Below are 23097 nucleotides of genomic sequence, written 5' to 3' on the forward strand. Positions count from 1 at the left end.
TCATTTTCTGGTAAAAGCTCATGAAACAATTATTAAGGTATTCCTTTAGAATGCATTTATTTTACATTTTCTTGACCACCAAACAGGAGTTTGTTTTAAGATATAACTTTTCGGGTCTAAATCACTCTCAGCAAAATTACTTGACGCATTCAACACCCCACTCCCTCCCCCATTGCTTCCCATACCCAAGGGTCTACCCTTCCTCCTTTGCAATTTGATGATTGTTGTTCTGCAAGAAAATGATTTGGGTAATAAAATGATCACTATGTATGCAGTTTCATTGTAAATTAATGGTTTTAGTAACTTGTTTGGAGTAAAAAAAAAAAAAAAGATGAATTTGAAAATGTCTGTCAGACCTGGACTTCCACACTACCATGAATTTTATGATAGCTATTGTTCGACACATGGGCTGTTCGGGGTTAAGAGATGTGTGGGTTGATAGTGGTGTATATGGTGAAAACACAACCTTGCATATGCTAACAGGGCATGCTTAGAATAAGGCAATTCAGGGATATAAATTAACATATGAAGCACTCTGGAGAATACTCTGGCACCAAGTTCCAGGATTGGGCTGTGAAAACCAGAAAGTCAGAGGGTGAAAACTTATTGGCGGTCATTGACAATGTTTTGGCAAAGTTCACAACCAAAGATGAAGATGTCACAGATTCTTTTTGTGTGCTAGTTAAAGAGTTACATCTGCTGTACTTGATCTGCTTAAGGAGTTTGATAAATTAGAGTCGGCTCACCCAACATTCAATTTTTTGCAGCAGCATATGGAAATGGTTTCCATTTTGATGGGATTCATCAGCACAGACCATGAAGGCAACTGGGTCCTTCATTTGGAACCTTTCTCAGAGACGTTTCCTTGGTTTGCCATTTATGATTACACCAAGTTTGCTTGCTGGGGCCCAATGTAGCTGGCTGATATGCTCTCCCAACTACATGACCAAAAGTCTTCAATAAATTTGTCGCTGGTCGGTTTTCAATCAAGAGAACTGAGGGTAAATTCAAACAGGTGGTGACTGACCAGGCACTTGAACACGTCAACCAGATTGCTAAAGTGAGTGGGGTATTGTAGGAATCTCACACACAGATTCTGCACGAGATAGATGGTCTAGCCCTTATACAGGCAATTGGTAAACCAGAGCATGCAAGAATGTTTCAGGATCTAGGCAATGTATTTGTTAAGAACATTTTGGCTAAGTTCATGTCCATTTACTCAAGAGTTGATGTTCTATTTGATCGTTATCAGGAGACATTGATAAAAACAGATGGAAAATAGACTCAGGCACTGCAAAATTGCCTCATAGTTGATCTAAGCTCATAAACCACACATCTAACAAGTCTGAATTGGCAACCCTCATATCAAATGTATTGAAGAACTGTTCTGAGGTTCCTTTAGACTGCGAGTTGGTACTTGGAGGGGGCTTGAGTGATATTAGAATGGTGTGGTCATCAGCGTCACAAGACCTTTCCCACTTAATCAGCACCACAAAAGCAGACACTGGGATTTTTCTATATGCTAAGGATGCTTTAAAGTCTGGGTATCAACGCATGATCATCAGTTGTGGAGACACAGTTGTCTTGGTACTAGCACTTGGCCACAGATCTGAACTGTCTCCAGAGATTTGGATTCATTCTGGCACTTCAAAAGATCCAAAGTACATCCCTGTCCATTCAACTAACAATCTAATGGCATTCCATGCAATTATTGGTTATGATACAACCAGCCAGTTCTCAAGTAAAGGAATACACCTGTTGGAAAGTATTCTTCAAGGAACCAGACTTACTACAAGAGATTGGCAGTTCAGCAGAATGTAGTGATGATGCATGAAAGTGTTCAAGAAATGTCTGTCTGCCACCTGTTCAACTACGGACATTGTGGGTTCGTGAATGAAGTTAGGCTGACGATGTGTGTAATGTATTGAGAAACACTACTCTCTCATTCTACTATGTTGAACCTTCTGGGAGTTGTTGTGAAGATCTCCCGCCATCCACGAACTGGGAAGCCAGCATAAGCATGGGTCTCCTTACTTGTAATTGATATACCATAATAAAGTACGTGAATGACCACCCTGTCTTCTTAGGACCTAAGTACTAAAGGACGAGAATGCAACAGTGGCGACGAGGAAGAACCCAGTGTACGAAGAGGTATGTCACATTGAAGGAGAGTTAGTGTACCAACGACAGCCGGCCGTATCTAGCCTAGCATACCAGTTTAGGCCTGGCCAACGTCCAGACTCCAGTATTCGAGTAGCCTGAATTCAGCTGTATTTGTTGGGGACTACCGAAGTTCCATACCCTGTCAGGAAGGATGGCAGCAGCAAGGAGACCGACAATTCCCGAGTTTAACCCAGATAAGTTGGAATTATCTTGTTGGCTGGATCTATTTTCCATGAATTGTGAAGTAAATGAAGTAACAGAGGCGACAGCAAAAAGGGCTTTGTTGCTTTCTTCAGTTGGAGTAGAGACATTTTCCACGATCTGTAAGTTAACAGCACCGAAATTGCCGTCTGCAGTTCCATTTGATGACCTAGTAAATCAACTAAAGTCGCATTTTATAACAAAACCAAGTTATCATAGAGCATTGTGTGATTTCCTACAGAGGAAGAAGCTTTTCAGAGTATTAAGGAAGCTTTGGGAAGAGCTGATATTTTGGATAATTTTAACCCCAATGCTACCATGATTTTAGAAGTTGATGCTAGCCCTGAAGGAGTGGGAGCTGTTCTTAAGCAAGAATATAAGGATAGAATTTCTACTATTTCTTTCAAAAGTAGAAAATTATCTAATGCTGATGTAATTATTCTCAAATTGATAGAGAGGCTCTATCCATTATTTTTGGAGTCAAGAAGTTTTCTGATTATCTTTTGGGTAGGAAGTTCGTTATCAGGACGGACCATAAACCCTTGACTCATCTATTTAACCCTAGTAAGTCTATTCCACAATTATCTAATGCTCGTATTCAAAGGTGGGCTTTATTTCTATCAGGTTTTGATTTTAAAATTGAACACATTAAGGGAGTGCATAATACAGTGGCAGATGCTCTTAGTAGGCTACCATTGTGTAGAGATGATGCTGATTTTCATGTACCAGGAGAATATGTAAATTTGATTAATATTTTGGATAAGAATTCTTTTGATGTTACAATGGTAAAAGAATGTATAGAAAGAGACACTGTTTTATGCAGAGTACGAGATTATGTAAGGAAGGGGTTCCCCAAGGAAAAGGTGATGGAAATTTGTATGTTACCTTTCTATAAATTGAGAAATGATCTTTCTTTGCATGACAATGTATTACTCTATAGGAATCGTATTTGGTTCCTGAGATGTTGAGAAAGCGTGTTATGGAAATGCTTCACGAGGGCCACCAGGGTATTGTTGCCATGAAAGCTGAAGCAAGGTCTTTTGTATATTGGCCCAACATGGACCAAGATTTAGAACAAATAACTTCCAACTGTGCATTATGCATAACAAATCTCAAACATAAGGGCATTTCACCTTTATCTTGGCCGTCAGTAGATAGACCTTGGTCCCGCTTGCATGTAGATTATTGTGGACCCATTGACAACATGCAATATTTGATTATTATTGATTCCTTTTCTAAATTTATTGATGTCTATGCTTGCAAGAATATAACTTCAGAGGGTACCATACAATGTTTAAGGTCATGTTTTGCTAATTATGGTATTCCTGACACAATTGTATCTGATAATGCAACTTGTTTTATGTCTAGGGAGACTCAGAATTTCTTTCAGAAAAATGGTGTTAGACATTGTTCAGGAGCACCATATAATCCAAGTACAAACGGGCTTGCAGAACGGGCTGTCCGAATATTCAAAACTAATTTCAAAAAGTTTGATTGTAATTTGCCTGTAAAAACCAGAATGGCAAAATTTTTGTATACCTATAGACGTACAGTACAGTCTTCTACTGGCTGCTCCCCAGCTGAATTATTGTTTGGAAGGAAATTTAAGGGTCCATTAGATGTTATAATGCCTAAACAAAGAGATGAGTGTTATGTTCATGAGTCTAAATTCAGAGTTGGCGATGCAGTATATGCCAAGAATTTTGGTAAAGGACCAGAATGGGTGGAAGCTAAGATTATCAAAGTTCTTGGTGAAAGAAATTATTTGGTTTCTGTAGAGGTTAATGGTATTTTGACTTGGAAGCGTCACCTTTCACAGTTATTTGAGAGAAAAATGTATAATACTAGAGTAACTGATGAACCGTCACTATTAGAAGATACAATGATTCCTTATGTTCCTGTAGTTTCTTCTCCCCGTAATGTACAAGGATTAGAAGAAACAAATAACACTATTCAGAACTCGGGTATGATTTGTAATCCCAATGTAGAAGTAGTAGGATCAGAGAACAGTAATTGTGATACTGGTGCCATTGTAAGAAAATCTACCAGAGTAAGTAAGAAACCTAGGAGACTCATTGAACAAATTTAAATTTTTGTCTGTTAACCTAAGGGGGGAGGAGTGTAATGTATTGAGAAACACTACTCTCTCATTCTACTATGTTGAACCTTCTGGGAGTTGTTGTGAAGATCTCCCGCCATCCACGAACTGGGAAGCCAGCATAAGCATGGGTCTCCTTACTTGTAATTGATATACCATAATAAAGTACGTGAATGACCACCCTGTCTTCTTAGGACCTAAGTACTAAAGGACGAGAATGCAACAATGTTTGTGAAGAAGTCCTTCACACAAGCTTTACCACCTACTGGGGATGCTCTTTCCTTTTCATCTCATGTGCAGTAACCACCAAGCTTTCATCTCGAAGACAGCCCTTATGAATAACATGGATCTACCCTCTCCAGATGGGAACAGATGGGACAGTTAAAGCTGGGAAACTTACGCAAGTGCTAACGGCTTTGCAGCTTTGGTCAGTTGCTCTTAAAAGAAAGGGTGTAGCCCTATCAGATGTTGCCTGCAACTATGAGGATTGTGTAAGATGGATGACAATATGATTAATGAACTTAATTTAGCATGGTGGTTAAAGTCAGTATATTATCACTGTTGCAACTTGTAAAGGTTTGACCCCTCACCCCACCCATCCTCACCATCTATTCTGTATTGCTTTGAAATAAATAGAGCGTTCCAAGTCACAAGAGATCATACGTATAGCCTAAAATAAATCGAATCGTGTTAACCTAATCATAGCCTAAGTTCTATACTATGACATCAAGGTTACATCACTCTTTTTAAATAACACTTAAGATACTGCACTGCGTTGTGTACATAATGAATCTATAAATAATGTGAACTCACTATTAACGCAAATGGTTGACTCGTTAGTCCTGGCCTGAATTGTCTGACATCAGCGTTAGCACAATCTCTAGTATTTTGTAACCCTCATCTAAAGGACACCAAGAAAATTCTCCTTATTCTTAGATATGCATATCCCCTAAAGGAATTTCCCCAAATGAACTTTTAGATGGAAGGAATACTTAAGCGGCTTAAAAGACCCTGACGACTCTTGGAGATCCACTGGACAGTGTCTTCCCTGGGCAATATTTTAACTGCAACTACACACTTGCGGCCATCGTTAACCAACACCAAACCATTCAACTAACTATCGAATCAGCAAAAAACCAGCAACCAGTACTTAAGCACTATTACACATACTAGCTGACCAACCCGGCAAATTCTGAAGAACTCAAAAGAAGCTTTCCTGAACCACCTTGCGCTGACTGTCCCTTTTATCCAGAAATGACTGTATTGACCTGCCCGGGGTTACTCTGAATGGCAACTGATAAATTCTCTCTGTTTCTTTCCCTTTTTCTTCACCCTAACACCCCCTCTACTCTCACTCTCTCACTTCCTCTCCCTCTCACTCTCTCACTTCCCCTCCCTCTCACCCTCTCTCTGACAAACCCTCCCAAAGCCCAACCCCCTTTGGTGCCATTGATGTCTTACCCTCCCCAATATTTGATAGTAAGTAATTTTTATTACGTATACCAAAAATCAAAAGTCATATTATTTACTATGTAACAATATACCGAAAATTAGGTATGATAAATTTGTAACGTTATTAAGTCTACGGGCTGAACCAGCCCTGTTCCAAGAAAGGTGACCCACACCCTCTGGTGCATTTGATTGCTTGAAACTCCCATTATAAACCATCTTAGGGGCCCACACTATAACACCCTGCCAAGTTTCATGCCCATCGGACCAGCTGTTTGGCCGTGATTGAATGAAAGACAGACGGAAAGACATAACCCCCATTATAGTAGTAAGATACTACAATCTAACACACAAAATAACCAAACACAACACTTTTCACAACTAAATACACATATATAAATATCTTCCTTTCACACAATATGCATATCCACTTTACGTACATGAGGAAAATACACAAAAAAACATTACAACTTGTGGCAAAGTACAATCTCGCTTGTCAAAGTTTCGATGTCATCTCCCCCATTGCTAGGTGGCATGTTTTTAGAAAAATATAAGCTTCTAATGATAAAGAGTTATTTACTGAATCTACATTAAAATTTTGTGGAATTAGAACAGTGGTATCTTCTGCCAAAACATGTGATGTTTCCCGAAATTGGGGCCTAACACAAGTCGCCATAATGTCTTCCCTAATTATCACAGGTGGCTGAAACTTTGTACAAAACTGCAAAAGCATGCATTCTACACATTCCATACACTGGATATACAATTTCTATAAACAATGGCTTTTCTTGGGGGGATAAAGGTTCAAGCAGGTTTTGACCCACATCTCCAAATGGTAAGTACAATTTTTTATATTTTCATAAATAAGCTTGTTGAGAGTACTACATTACACACTTCATTTTCATGGTTTGCTTGTTTGTATATCTTGAAAAGTGATGACATAACAGCCCTTTCTACACCCCATGTGGCCAATTTTGGAAAATATCACTTTCACTCAAAAAGTGTTATCACAAGACTAAGGAAAAATCAGAGGTGGCATCCACCTGGGGAGGATGGACCCACCTATGGGCTAATGATCTGATTCTTGTGATCTTGGGTCTCTGGCTCTCTACCAATAGGATTTTAGTGCCAAAACCACTGATGGTTACACCCTACTTAATGTTTAAGTGGACTGAAACCCTATCTCACTTCTTATTATGAGGTATCAGTCAACTTACAAACATTTAGTAATTTGTTACTACCAAAAGAAATAAGCCATAAACTATGTAGTCAAATAGTTAATTCCACAGAAAAATAAATTACATTTCATTAATCCATAAATAAAACACCACAAGGCCAATTTTGCTTAACTCGGCAGCCTCACTGAATTTATCAATATGGCATATGAAATTGCATGCACATGCAAAAATTTAAAATATCTACCTGTATATCTACATTTTGCTCCTTAGATGTACTTGACTGTGAAGTTCCACTGGTCTTTTGGCTGCTATTAGACAATGTTGTTAATGAGACTCTCTTACCAGTCTTACCACTGAAAAACATAACATATGATATGCCTGTCTAAAAAATTCAAAAACATGTTAATGCTAAATGACAGCAGTAAAACTTTTTGCTATTTCTACAAATTAAGTAAAATAAGAAAAAGAACTGAGGATAGTGGATGAATAGCAAGACAAATAGCTTAATATGAACATACGGCACAATGATCATAGGCAACGAATACTCAAAAGTACAGACTTTATCACCACTTAATAACATGTACAGATAAAATAACAAAAGAAATTGACTTAGGACCAGTTAATGGCTTAAGGGCTTCAGTGAGTTTATTTTCACTACACAGCAGAATCACAACCCCTGTGTCACAAGTCATATTTTATATAAATTGTGCACATGATGAATAATAAAGCTATAGGAATATCCCTTCATTAAAAATGAAAAAGAAAAGGAAACTGCATTCACTGAAACATTTACCTATACTAGACAATGGGTACTATGATTATGAACATAGATTTTTACTGCTTTTTCCTGCCATCAACTAAATTGATTAAACATCACTGACCTTGTAATTAGGATCAATGGTTACATATTAACTTCAATATGAACCCTAAAACTTATTATCATATGATCTTCATTATGAACCCTTTCATCGCTCACTGTTAATTTATCCTTTATTATATAAAATGGTTTTGAGCCATTTTGAGGCTTAATATCTGTGCAGCACTTTATTGCTATATGTTGTTTTGGATAAAGTTGTGGAGTGAATTCTAAACTGTGTAACAGATGCTGTCACAAATATACATGGATTAAAAGATTTTTGAGACATGAATTATAAAAGACCAGAGCATTAAGGGAATAGTAGCAGCATGGACAAAATGAAGAGGGATAGCTAAATTACTGGTAAATATCAAAATATTCCATTAATGGCAAGAGCAAAAATTAAGGTGGATCCACAAGGCTTGTATCACCCTATGAAGTATAAATATGGGCACTGACAGGGAAAATGGGTATTAAAATGGCATGACTAGAATGTCAGGATTTAAGCCTGGAGCAAAGTCATAAGACTATTACAAAATAAAGAACTGGAGGAAAATGTGGAGAGAAAAAAAAAAAAAAAAAAAAAAAAAAAAAAAAAAAAAAAAAAAAAAAAAAAAAACTGAAATGGTTTGGACATGTGATGAGAAGGAATGAGGCACAGCTGGTAAGAAAAGCATTAGATATGTAAGTAAAAGGACTAAGACCCAGGAATTCATGGAGATATAGGATATATGAAGACCTAGACCTGATGGGAATTCAGGCAGAAAGAGCACAGGAGAGAGTGGAAAGTACCAATTTTATATGTCTACCCACACAAAGGGAAAAGCTGACCTAACATTCATGATGACGAAATTTTTAAATTATTTAATCAATCTTAGATGATCAATAAACAAAACCTTGAAAATCCAGTAAGTGGTGTACAGCATCACAAGACTACAGCCAATTTTTTTTTTTCTTTTGAGTCTTAGGTGTCCGAGGCATTTGAAAATGACAAATGTAGTCTAATTATAAGTAAAGGTTAATTATTTTTTCCAAACAAATCCAATACTTATTAGTTTCCATCTCCCTGTAAAGGTTAATTAAATTTTTTCATACAAACCCAATGCTTATTTGTGTTCCCACCCCCATATCTTGCTTATTTCTTGACACTCAGGGTTTACAAGACACCAATAATGAGACCTGGTCACAGCATTCTTCCTAATTATTAATGAGGAGGTGAAATGTCTGGGATAACTGTGAAACACACAAAGGTTAAGTATTGGTAAAGGTTCAAATGAAAATATTTTCTATATCTTTTTTTTTTTTTTAACTTACTTTCAAAGTATATTACTTTTAAAAACTCCATTTGCCTAATTTTTAATATCAAGCTCATTTCTATGTAAGTTAATTTCTTTTTATTTGTAGGCCTTTTTTATTTGTAGTTAATACTCTTTTATGAAGAATCTTTATGAATGTATTGACAAACCCCACCATGATAAGAAATATATTACCTGACAGTCAATTTCTTTATTGTAGCTGGCTTTGGGGAGTTATTTTTACTGGTTGGTGTTCCATGGGAACTTGGGACCTTTTCCTTATCCAATGGTGAATCTACAGATTCCATTTCAATGTCATCTACGTTTTTCTGATTCTCACGAGATTTATCTTTAGTCTTTTTGTATGGTACCCCAAGTTCTCCATCACTGAATGAAACCAGGGAACAGTAGCCATCTGTTGAAGACAAAACCAAAATGCGCCCGTCTGAAGACCTGTAATGAATGCAATAACTTAAATCAATAGTGTATCAGAGCACCATTCCTATTCATGAATAAAACTAAGTCCAACAACACAATATGGAAGTGAACCATATCTGCACATTTACAATTGTAATGTTGCATCAATACATGCAACTGCAATGTCAAGGGAATAATCTTGTCACACCATACAACTGTACTCACCATGCAACATCACTCAAACGTGTGTAGTGCATATTTGAAATTTTAGCAAATGGAACAGGTTGCTGTGTATCATAAAGGAACAATGCATTTTGAGTTGCTACAGCAAATATCATTCTGTAGGGTAAATCAAGAAGATTTGCATAGTTTCTCCATTCTTCTGAGCCACTGACCTGGAATCACAGAAAAATGACATTTTTATGACACAATAATGTTTTATATATACTAATATATAAATGAGAATACTATAGCATAAAGTATGAACAAAATATTGTACAAGTGTAACTGCATGGGCTTTAATGCAAACACGCCTGTTTGTTCTCTCTCTCTCAGTGCTGTACATACATATCCTTTAATTAAATATGAATTACTGTATCATAAACATAAAATATGAATTACTGTATCATAAACACAACTAAAAGAAGTTCACATTGCCATCATATGCTGCTGCCTATGTCCGTTGCGCACAAAATTTTAAATATTTTCAATATTGTCGTATCAGTGCTGCTTCATAACTTCAGAACTATCGGAACTGCTAGCCGTATCACAAACTTAATTTATTGTAAATGGGGATTTACCTGTACTACCTTATTACTGCTTTTATTTTCAAGTTTAGCATGCTGTTTCAAGAACATCCTACAGCAAAAATATTTTGGATTACCACCTGTGAGTACTGTTCATTTCCACTACCAATATCTAATTAAGTAAAGGGTACTGTAAAGAAAGTAATGCAAAATACAGTAGTACCTCATACTTTGAACGTAATCCGTTCCAGAAGGCTGTTTGAAGTACAATTTGTTCGAAATATGAAACAAATATCCCCATAAGAAATAAAGGGAATCAGGATAATTTGTTCCAGCCAACCCAAAAAGTCCCCCTTTTCACATTTTTTCTATTATTAATGTATTCAAAAGTTAAATTAAGAGTGTAATGTAATGAAACAGGAAGTTATAAGATGTAGAATTTTATAAAGTTTATTTTTCTGTGTATGATTTACAAACTGTTTGGTAAAAATGGCACCAGCCGGCTGGTTGATGGAGGGAGGAGAGACGGGAACCTTTTAAGCAAACCAAATTGGTTGCAAAGGTTAATAAAATCAATTTTATTCACATATTAGGTACAAAGATAATCAAAGGAACCGATAGTGTGTGTGTGTGTGTGTGTGCCCGATTGTGTTTCTGAGAGAGAGAGAGAGAGAGAGAGAGAGAGAGAGAGAGAGAGTAATCAGCGTGTTTACACTTGGATCTTAAGTGCACCAAAGAGATTAATTATGCCACAATACATCAACTTACTGTTGGCAAATGGCAGAATTTTAAAACAAACATAAGGATTTTGCAATCAAATAAGTAATAAGTCAAGAATGCAAGAAAAGGAAAGAGAAATAAAATAACTTTTCACAAGGAAGCCGCTTAAACAAACAATTGAAGGCATGCAGATGCTGAGAGCGGCGCCAGTTTGTTTATTACAGAGCTGAGTTACTTTTACAGTAGTAAAAAAAATAGTAAAAAGCAATTGTCACTAGACTGGTATTTTACCGTAACAAAAATAAAAGTGATTTGGGCAAATCGAGTGTAAGTGAAAGTAATGGGCGAATAATCATCCCAGATCAGCTGAAAAGTCAATGGGAAGCAAAGCCGTTCTCTCTCTCTCTCTCTCTCTCTCTCTCTCTCTCTCTCTCTCTCTCTCTCTCTCTCTCTCTCTCTCTCTCTCTCTCTCTCTCTCAGCGCACCAAACACTGACTCGAGAAAGCTTTTAGTTCCTTTTTTTTACTGTATTGCATTTGTTTTCATATTTTTTCACTAAGTTAAATTTATTGTGAAATACATAATTTTTTTTTATGTGAATTGGACTGCTTTTACGTACATATTATAGTAAAGATTTTACTGTCTCTTCTCTCCTCAACCAGAGCCGTACATTACAGCTCTGTCCTCAACAATACCACAACGCACGATAACTTAAAATCATTCATTCAGCATTCCTAAAAAATATAAACGCTCCCTCTCTCTACCTCAAGTTAGCAGTGTATCACCACAATGACGAATGATTTTGTTAATCATTTGGGCTAAATTTTAATATGAAAAGCTTTTTTCTTTCATTTACTGTTTTGTTAATATTGTTCAACTAGACTGTCTCACTCGGCGCACCGAACACCGGCTCAATTAAGACTTTTTCTATATTGCAATTGATTGTTTTCATATTTTATCATTATGTTAAATTCATTGTGAAATAACATTTTATTTTTATGTGAATTGGTACTGCTTTAACGAACATACTATGGTAAAGATTTTACTGTTTCTTCTCTCCTCAACAATACCAAAATGCAGAATAACTTAAAATCATTCATTCATTATTCCTCAAAAATATAAACGTTCCCTCACTCTACATCAGGTTAGCCGTGTATCACCGCAATGACAAATAATTTTGTTAGTCATTTGTGCTAAATTCTATTGTGAATAGCTTTATTCTTTCATTTACTGTTTTGTTAATATTGTTCAACTAGACAGTCTCACTCGGCGCACCGAACACTACCTCAATTAAGACTTTTTCCTGTATTGCATTTGATGGTTTTCATATTTTATCATTACGTTAAATTTATTGGGAAATTCCCTTTTTATATGAATTGTCATTGCTTTTACAAACATACAGTATATTTTAACTCTCTTCTCCTTCTCTCCTCATCATATCAACATTCCCTCGTTCAGTCTCAAGTCAGCTGGGCAAGACATCACCACAGTTATGTACGATTTTATGCATCTTTTATGCTAAATGTTATATCAAAAGCTAAATTTATATCGAATGCTTTATACATTTATTTATTTAGTCAAATATTGTTATCATTAACTATATATTGTACAGTGGGGGCCCCGTATTCGCGGACTCGCTGATTAGTGGATTTTTCTCTGGACCATATCTACCCATTATTTGCAGTGAATTCACCTATTTGCGGGATTTTCCTACAATAAATAATCACTAATTAGTGTATTTATATGTTATTTTCATGCCTAAATACATTTTTATGATACAAAAATGATTTACTAATTTTAAAAAATTAATATTGATCAATACTGTATTACTAAGTTTAATCAGATTATATGATATCACATAACTAACTATTCTCTCTCTCTCTCTTACAGAGATGTATGCTTTTTGTATGATAAATGATTTACTAATTTTCAAATATTAATATTAATGTAAAGAGCAATCACTTCAATAAAGAAAATACAACAGTGAATTAGTAAGATTTTAGTTTATAAATTTTAAAAATTATGCATGAATGAAGGAAATCCCAGTCTTCACGCATCTTCCTTTCCTACTCCAGGTCTCTCTCTCTCTCTCTCACTGAGATAAGAGATTTTTATGGTACACGTATGTATAATATGTTTATTAATATTTTCATATGATAATATGATATTGTTATGATACAATACAGTTTGTTCATACTTACCTCGCAGATATATATATAGCTGTATTCTCCGAAGTCCGACAGAATTTCAAAACTCCCGGCACACGCAGTGGTCAGCCAGGTGGTTAGTACCCATTCCTGCCGCTGGGAGGCGGGTATCAGGAACCATTCCCATTTTCTATTCAGATTTTCTAATGCCACTGTCCCCTGAGGGGAGGTGGGTGGGTGCTTGATTATATATATCTGCCAGGTAAGTATGAACAAACTTTATTGTATCATAACAATATCATTTTGTTCATGAAACTTACCTGTCAGATATATATATTGCTGAATCCCACCATTGGAGGTGGGAAGGGACAGAATAGAATGATTTTAGGAAACAAATTGCATGCAGATGATTAACATCTTGGTTCCACCTGTTAGCATAGCTGACTTCGTGATTACTGTCACCCAAGTCGGCTTTTGCTTTACTAGAGTCTCCAGCAAGGTATAGCTGTATAGCTGGTGAGTTATAGATGATCCGTCAACGGGAGCGTGACCACAAAGTGACTAGACCATATTGACCATACTATGAGGGCTAAGAAATAACATATATCACCACCTGACCAACCTAGCCAAAGTTAAGGATGTTTAACTAAAGCTTAAGAATTGAGAAGTCCGCCAGTGGCGGCAACCCAACAACAATAAATATCAACTCAACTCTTCCTAACCATTTTCTACAGGATAGGATGAGTGGTACTTCTTGCCCCTAAGATTGTGTCTGCGGACACGTATGGCCCTAGCGAGCAGCAGATCTCATATGTCGTCTTCACATCCCGCAGGTAGTGTGAAGCGAACACAGAGTTGCTTCGCTAAAACGCGGCACTCAGGATGTTACTGAGTGCCATGCTGTGTTGAAATGCCTCCGAGGCCGCGCCCTCACCTTGTGAGCATTTACTTTAAAAGGTTTAAAATCCTTGTCCAAACATGACGAATGAGCCTCTTTGAAAGAGCTCCTTAAAAGGACGCCAGGGCGTTCTTTGACATGGGCAAGTCTGGTCTTTTTACGGAACACCGCAGATTGTCCGAAGGAACTCTACTTTCTTTTTAGTTTTATCTAGATAAAACTTGAGAGCCCTGACAGGGCACAGGACTCTCTTTGGCTCTTGCCCAATAATTTGTGCCATTCCCCTGATCTCCGAGCTCCTGGGCCAAGGGTTAGACGGGTTTTCATTCTTATACAAGAACGAAGGGCTTAGAGAACACACCGCATTATGTCCTCTAAAGCAAATATGTCTGATGATGGCTTAAACCTCACTAACCCTCTTTGTCATAGCTAGAGTGGTTAGAAAATTAGTCTTTCTGGTCACGTGGTTCAAGTTTGCAGAAAGGCGAGGTTCAAAATGCTTCAACATCAGGAACTTCCAGACTACGTTAAGTTCCATGCCGGAAGCTTCGATTTAGACAGTTTCGAGATTTCCACAGACCTCAAAAATCGTGAAGAGCTTTGTTGTTCGACAGTCTAAAGGCCGTTGACAACATACTTCTGTATTCTTTAATAGTCGGTAATGCCCTTATCCACATTCCTCAGACGGACAGGGAAGACAGCAATCTAATTCACAGAGGTCGAGGTGGAGGAAAAGCCATTCTTCCTGCACCATCTCCAGAAACGGCCCAATCTGATTGGTACACTGCAAGATAGGAAGCTCTTCTTTGCCTTGGTAATCGCACTTGCCACTAGTCTTGAAAAGCCTCTCGTTCTGGTCAACTTCTCGATAGTCTGAACTCAGTCAGACTCCGAGCGGAGAGGTTTTGTGGTACCTCTCGAAGTGGGGCTGTTAAGAGTAGACCGACTCTCTCGGGAAGGGTCCTTGGAAAGTACGCTAGGAAGGACGTGACCTCTGTGAATCCAGTCTCTCGAAGCCCAACATGGGCCGATCAGTGTCATCCTCGCTCCCTCTGATGCCGGAAATTATTTTATTAGTTCTCCTAAGAGTTTGAATAGGGGAAAAAAGACTAAACATCCATCCCCGTTCAATCCCATAGGATGGCGTCTATTGTTACCGCTCCTGGATCGAGAACAAGGGAGCAGTCTAGAGGAAGCCTCTTCGTCTTCAACACTGCAAAGAGACGTATCAAAGGACGCCCCTAAAGTCTCTACAACTCTCGACATACTTCTAAGCGAAGAGTCCACTCGGATGTCAGTAGCTGCTGCCGTCAATCGAGAACATACGCACAGACGTTTTGCAATCGTGCAACAAACCTCTTGAGGATCGTGACGTTCCGTGCCTGTGCTCATAACAGGCTCTCTCTCGTTAACTCGAACAGGGACCAAGAGAGTGTTTCTCGATACTTCTTGATATGCGAGAGCTGTGGAATTGTCCGAGTTGATCTGGACCACTCGGCCAAAAACTAGTTCTTCGAAGAACTGGAGAGCCAACCGAATTGCTTCCAATTCTTTTAGATTATGTGCCAGGACATCTGTACCCGTCTCCAGATGCCTGGCACCCTCTCGCTACCACCTTAGGTGATCCTTGACCTACTGAGAGATGTTCAGAATCATTTCTAAATCTTCGAAGTTATTTCAGTTTTCCGGTAGGAAAACTGGAGAGGTCTGAATTGCAGTCTATTAAGGGAAACAAACTTCTCCAGCGAGGAAATGGTCCCCAGCAGACTCATCCATTCCCTCACTGAGCATGTTTCCTTCCCCAATAATGCTGTGCTTTGCCTAAGCAGGTGTGCATTATTATAGTGCTATGCCGTGGTAGACTCGTACAGAATTCTGTTACAGTGCGGTAAACAGAACCGAAAAGGTCTAAGAGATATCTCTGTTGAAAAAATTCTCGCAAAGAGAAGGCGATGTTCATTCATGCATGCTAGAATTCCCCTCAATCTGAGGCTAAAGTCCGTGATTGTAGGGCAGAGATATGTTTATTATTATTGTGGCGGAATCACAAGCTCAAAAACAAGCTGCAGAATCCCCCCCACATATACCTAATCAGTCCAGCTGCCAAAATCCCCCCTCAATCACACTTTCTTCATTACACAACAAATACAGCAGGACAATTGACCTACACCTATACAAAACAAAACACATGTACCTACCAACACTATACAAAAACAAATGAAAAAACAAAACACATGTACTTACCAATCAATCCAGTTACTCAGGGCTATCCTGTGCTGTTCGCTGGTCGAGGTCACAGAGATATAAACAACAACAACACCAACAACAACAACCAAGAACCACAACCCGACACAACAACACCACGGACTACAACCCAACACCAACAACAACAACCAAGGACCACAACAACAACCACGGAACACAACCACAACTCAACAACACAGCAACCAACCAAGGAACATAACCACAACCTAACAACACAACAACCAAAGAAGGAACATAACCTCACACATAACAACAAAACACAACAAAAGACCACTGCACAAACAACAACAAAACACAAAAAAGGCAACACACACACCCACTAACAACACCAAGAAATCACAACAACACAGGCACAACAATTCTAAGCAAACAACATCAAACTTAGCAAGAACTAAACAACAACAAAAAAACACACAAAAACTCAACTGACTTAATTCCTCCAATAACTGCTGTCAACACTACTGTCACCAGCTCTCACCAAAGACTCGCTTAAGACTGACTCAAAAACACTCAAAACACAGAACTCTAACAATCAACAGGACCAGCAGACAGCCCAGAACCTACCAACAACCAATTCAGCCATTAACCATCCATACAGCAATTACACCTCTCTCTCTCTCTCCTTCTCTTTCTCTCTCTCCCTCTCTCTCGTCTCTTTCTCTCTCTCTCTCACACACAGACGTTGTCAAATGGAACTTCATAACTCCTCCATATTATAAAGTTAAGATTTACCAGCCCAATGAGTCTAACCAGACTCTTACAGTGCAGGCCCGAAATCATTCGGGAGGAAATTATTTAAAAAATACGCTCATAAAATGTTATGTCTAAAACATGGAATGGTATGGAATGAAGTTAGTGAATTATAATAAATTAATGATAAATGAGGGGATTGTTAAGTGATATGTGAGGTTGGAATTAAAAATATGAATTGAACTTATAAAAGACTGAAATAGATAAAAATGACAAAAGTCATCTATTTAAAACGGTGTGTGTTAAATCTTATTGATCAAATTAGTCTTTTTTTAAAATATTAATACTCTATATAAAGAAAAATTATCTGATTCTGATAGTATTTCTGATAATGATTTATTGCCTAAATATAAATTTCTTTCTCTATTAAAAATTAGGCATTCACATAAAATATGCTTGACTGTTAAAATTGTATTGCACACATTGCAATGAGGGATGTTCCTTTGTGGAGTTATCATTAAATACTCGTGAGTTAGTCTTGTGTGGCCTATTCGTAATCTTGTTAATATTACTTCAGCTCGTTTTTCATTTTGTACTGATGTATTCCACAAGTCTACTTTCTGTTTGATGCACTTTAATTTATTGGTGTCTGCTTCACTATCCCACAGATTTTGCCATTTTGTTTTTATGCACTGCTTCACTGAGTTTATATAATCTGTAGCAGGCAATTTATTGTCAAAAATTGGTGAATTTATCCCAGACTTGGCCTTTTCATCTGCCTTTTCATTACCTTGGATTCCAACATGGGCAGGAATCCAGCATATTTCAATGTTAACCCCACGTGAATATAATTTATTGATGATTTGTTTAATTTCCTTTACTAAAGGGTTCTTATGTGAATAACTCTTGAGGGATTCAATTGTGCTTCTTGAGTCAGAATATATTACAAATTTAGTATTCAGTTTATTATTTGACAATTTTATCTGATTGATTGCCAATATAATTGCTGTTAATTCAGCAGTAAAGACAGTTGCTTCAATTGGCAATGAATTCTGACTTATTTTGCATGATGACACTGCAGCACAACCAACTCCTGCAGAAGATTTGGATCCATCAGTGTATATTGCTTTATGTGGTCCTTTACTTCGAATGTGTTCTAATGTATACTGTTTATAGCGATCTGAAGTATAATCTTGCTTTTTTGACAGATGATAAAGGTTAGAACATACTTGGATTTTCTTCATCATCCATGGAGATGGAGAATTTGAGGGTGGGAGTATATTTACTCTAACACTAATAGATTCCAATAACCTATTAGCTCTTATTGGAAAAGGTGGTTCGTGATTACTAATAAATATATCTCGCATGGCAAATAGTTTTTTTGTGGGGGAATCAGTGGACGTTATCTTTAAAGGTCACGATGTAAGGATAATGGGGGTTCGCCACTTTCACAACATACTGAAGTGTTTGGAGAAGATTTAAAGGCTCCACTACAAAGTCTCAAGCCTCAAGTGTGGATAGAGTCTAAGGAATTCAAGGTACTTTGTGATGCTGACCTGTAAATTGGATTTCCATAATCTATTTTGGATAAAACTAGTGCCTTATATATCATAAGCAAGGTTTGTCTCTTAGCTCCCCAAGTAGTATGAGACAATTTTCTTATCAAATTTAAGGCACTATTACATTTATTTTTTACAAAGGCTATGTGTGCTTTCCAGTTAAGATGAGCGTCAAACACAAAGCCTAAAAATTTTACAGTATTACTAAACTGAATGAGGCTATCACCTAATTTAAGATCTATGTCTTGATTCTGTTTCCATCTACTATTTTTGTAGAACATAATTGCTTGGGTTTTCTCTATAGAGAGCTTAAAGCCTACTGACAAAGTCCAGTTGTGGATGTTTTTGATAGCTTAATTAAGAATTCTTTGTAGATGACGAAGACTGCTTGAGGAATAATATATAGCAAAGTCATCTACATACAAGCTATTTTGTGCTCCCTGTGGTAACTGCTTTACGATGTTATTAATAGCTAGAGCAAAAAGTGTTCCACTCAAAACACTCCCTTGAGGGACTCCACAATCTAAATTGAAGGAGTCAGAATATACATTATTTATTCGTGTTTGAAAAGTTCTTTCATGGATAAAATTCTCGATAAAAATTGGTAAGTGCCCTCTAAAACCATTTTCGTGTAAGGACTTTAAAATTGAGTATCTCCAGGTCGTATCATATGCTTTTTGGATATCAAAGAATATGGCAACTGTAATTTGCTTACGTTCAAACCCTCTCCGTATATAATTTTCAAGATTGGGAAAATGAATCTAAAGTAGATCTTTCAGATTGTGAGCCAAATTGAGTTGAAGACAGAGTCTTATTCTTACGTAGGCACCAATTTAGTCTATAATTTACCATTTTTTCTAGCAATTTGCACGAGCAACTTGTCAGGGATATTGGTCTATAGTTATTTGGATTGCTTGGATCTTTCCCTGGTTTGATTATAGCATGTTTCCATGCTTTTGGGAACAGGTGATTTACCCATAAATGATTGTAAAGCTTCAATAAGTATGTTTTTGCTAACAGAGCCAGGTTTTTTATCATCTCAAAATTTACGTTGTCTTGGCCTGGAGCAGAAGAGTTACAGTTAGATAAAGCATATTCAAATTCCTCTTCTGTGAAAATCTGGTTATAATATATATCCTCTAATGTTTCAAAATTCAATGGGACAGCTTCTTCACGGGCTTTAATGGTTCGAAAGTGATCATCTATATTGATTATACTACTTATTGCTTGGATGTTACGCCCTAAAATATTCGAAATTGCGGTACTATCATGTACTGGTTGGCCATTATGTATTAGTGCATGTCTCTGAGATCTCATATGAGATCCATTAATTTTCCTAAATTTTTCCCAGACTTTACTTATTGAGGTTGTATCAGATATGCTAGATACATATTTTTGCCATGACATTATTTTTCCTCTAATGGCTTCCTTTCTGAATCTTGCCGAGATCCGATTGTAATGAGGTTTTAGTAGACTGATTTCTATAGTAATGTCTACAAGTTTCTTGGCAGTGCTCTCAAAATTTAGAGGTCTTTTACTTATGGCATTAAATCTATTATGCAGGGTTTCTAATCTTCTACCTATAATATGTTTTTCTTGTATCAGGTGGGATAGTGTGTCAGACCACCAGGGTACTGAGTGTTTCTTAGGATTAGTAGTTGACTTAGGAATAGATTCGTCAGCAGCTGTAATTAACAAAGTTGTGAAGCAATCTACTGTCTCATCATGACCTTGTACTGCTGTAAATGGATGGATCTGGCTGGTTTTAAATTTATACTGGTCCCAGTCTGCCTTATCTACATTATATCGTGGGACAGTTGGTGTTGGGGTATGTCCCAAACAGGATATTAAAATTGGAAAATGATCACTGGTATATGGATCATCTAAAACATTCCAATCAAATCTGTCCACTATATTAGGTGAGCAAATACTTAAGTCTATGGATGAAAAACTTCCATGGGATTTTGAACAGTAAGTGCTAATATCTCCATCATTTAAAATGCTAAGATTATGATTGTCAATCATATGCTCAATTTTGTTACCATGTGAATCTGTTTCATTACAAAAGGAATCCCATAATGGGCTGTGGGCATTAAAATCTCCAACCAATAAAAAATCATCACGTATATTCGGTAATACTTGAGGTAGATTTTGTAAATCATAATTACATGAAGGTTGGTTGTAAATATTATACAAATTAAAAGTAGAGTTGTTAATATGAAGTTTAATTCCAGATAGTTGGAATTCAGAACTATTAGTCAATATATTTTCGTAAGTAATTCGGTTATTGACGTAAATTGCTGTTCCTAATGTATTCATATCAGGAACTGAATGTGATGCTAATGTATAATTGCCTATTCTCGAGACATTTTCATTTGTATGTTGCAAGCATATTGCTATTGGTTCATATTGTTTTAATAATCTTTGAATTTCTCCTATTTGTAATCGTGTTTTTAAACCATTTACGTTCCACTGAATAATATAAGCGTTGAATGTTATTGTGGGGGAAGGCCTCTGTCAAGCAGAACATTACTTCCTCTTACTTTTGTGGTTGCATACTCGTGTAAAGCTGCAGGTTTCTTAATATTTGACTTTATGTTAAGTCTCTTTGTAATTGCTCCTTGAGACTTTTGTTTTTGTTTTATTTTTTCCAATAAATGTTCTATGCCTCTAGCACTCGATGAGCGAGTTTTAATAAGATGGTCTACACACATGCAATCTTTGGAGTGTTTTTCTAGATCTTCCTGTTGGTTTTTAGTTTTGAATTTGATAAAATTATTAATCATATTAGTGAGGCTGCTTGTTGATGGAAGTTTCATTGTATTCAACTGAACAATGAAACATTCATTACATCCACATAATTTATCATGAGTGGATAAGGCATTTCTATTTTGAGTGATTGGGAGTGTCTTGTTTGTTTTACTGAGACTGGGAGAGGAGTCTATTTCAACAGAAGCAGCTTGTTGATGAATACTGCTACTTGGTTGGGGTTGAGGATGAGTTAAGGATTTTCCTCTTTGTCCTATTATGGGTGATGGAGTTATATGGACAATGTTGTTATTTTCCGAGAAATCGTTAGTTTGTGAGGTGGTTAATGTTTCAGCTTCTACTTCAATACTATTTATATTACTTTTTAGAGGGTGGGAGTCCTCTTTGTTGTCAAGTTTTTTTTATTTCGGAGGGGTCCCATTTCCAGGGTCTCGCCTTTTTCCCCTTGCTCTCTGATCTGGTGGGAAATCATCAGCAATGTCTGCGTTGGAAGGTGCTGTCTCTATACATGAAGTATTGGCATCATGATCATCTAAGGATGATAGAGCAGCATACTTGTTTTTTATTGTGGTTTCAGGTATTAGATTCTTATTTTCTAAACAAGCTTCAGATATTTGGGGAACCTTATTTTTTAACATAATTTTATATGATGGATTTCTGCTTGGGTCAAGTATCCCTCTAACTTTTAACTCAAGCTTAGCCTCTCTTGCTGCCATTCCAGTTCTACTCATCAAAAGCTTTAATTCTGTATTGTACATATAGAATGGGCATTCTTTTGACTTTGCATGGTGAGCAAGTCCACAGTTAGCACATTTAATATTTGGGCAATTCCACTCAGTTCTATGGTCTTCTGAACCACACACTGCACATATTTCTTTATTTTGGCATTTCTTGTATGTGTGACCAAATTTACAACATTTTTTACATTGCAGTGGTTTCGGTACGTGAGGGCGTACTTCTCTGTTTTGACCAAGTATTTTAATCTTTGCTGGTAAATTATGGCCTGTGAATTTGATTTTTGCTATTTTGATGGAGACTTCTTGGTTTTTTTTTACTTGGAATTTGATATAACTCCAGATCGTGAATATTGTCATATCTTAATTTTAGGGATTCTAATATAATATTCTTTTCTGGTAATTCTTCCTCATTTTCAATTTGGGGTAGTACAACTGTACCTTGGATATAGTTGAGCATGTCATGGCTTTTCACCGTCACATTTATCCCTTGAATTTCTTTAATATTCTGAAATGTTTCTGACTGAGCTTTTGTTGTGGCTTCCAATCAGCCATTCATTAAATTTCAGTGCTCTGAAACTCATTTCTCTAGTTGGGTATAAGCTTAATAATTTGTTCTCTAAAACATAGGAGGAAATTTTCCTCTCTGTTTTGAGAACAAGAAATCTGGACCAATTATCTGTCCCAAAAATATGGTCAAAATGAACTAATGTTGGGTCGGGTTTATACATTTTTCTTTTTTTATTTTTTCTTGTTAATGGCTCATATGGTGCCATCGTTGTTATGTTGGGCTTATTTTCTTGAGCGAATCCGGTAGCCAAGTCTAATTCCGTGCTGGGGTCATCAACATTAGGGCCTAATAATGCATACATGTATACGAGAGTGATGTGGAATGTCACATTAATGGGCCAC

At 36.9% G+C, this 23097-nt stretch overlaps 1 protein-coding gene across 2 annotated transcripts in view; it reads right to left on the reverse strand.

The window, feature by feature from the left end:
- The window catches only part of LOC135222929 (chromatin assembly factor 1 subunit B-like), a 62455-nt gene that overhangs the window by 12198 nt on the left and 27160 nt on the right, over positions 1 to 23097 (reverse strand). For both annotated transcript variants that reach the window (XM_064261371.1, XM_064261373.1), the window contains exons 9-11: positions 9883 to 10052; positions 9436 to 9693; positions 7334 to 7442 (exon numbers count right to left, since the gene is read on the reverse strand). In XM_064261371.1, the coding sequence (XP_064117441.1) occupies positions 7334 to 7442; positions 9436 to 9693; positions 9883 to 10052 (537 nt within the window). The remainder of the gene's footprint in view (positions 1 to 7333; positions 7443 to 9435; positions 9694 to 9882; positions 10053 to 23097) is intronic.

Source organism: Macrobrachium nipponense, chromosome 8 (assembly GCF_015104395.2).
Source record: "Macrobrachium nipponense isolate FS-2020 chromosome 8, ASM1510439v2, whole genome shotgun sequence".
Taxonomy (NCBI): Eukaryota; Metazoa; Arthropoda; class Malacostraca; order Decapoda; family Palaemonidae; genus Macrobrachium; species Macrobrachium nipponense.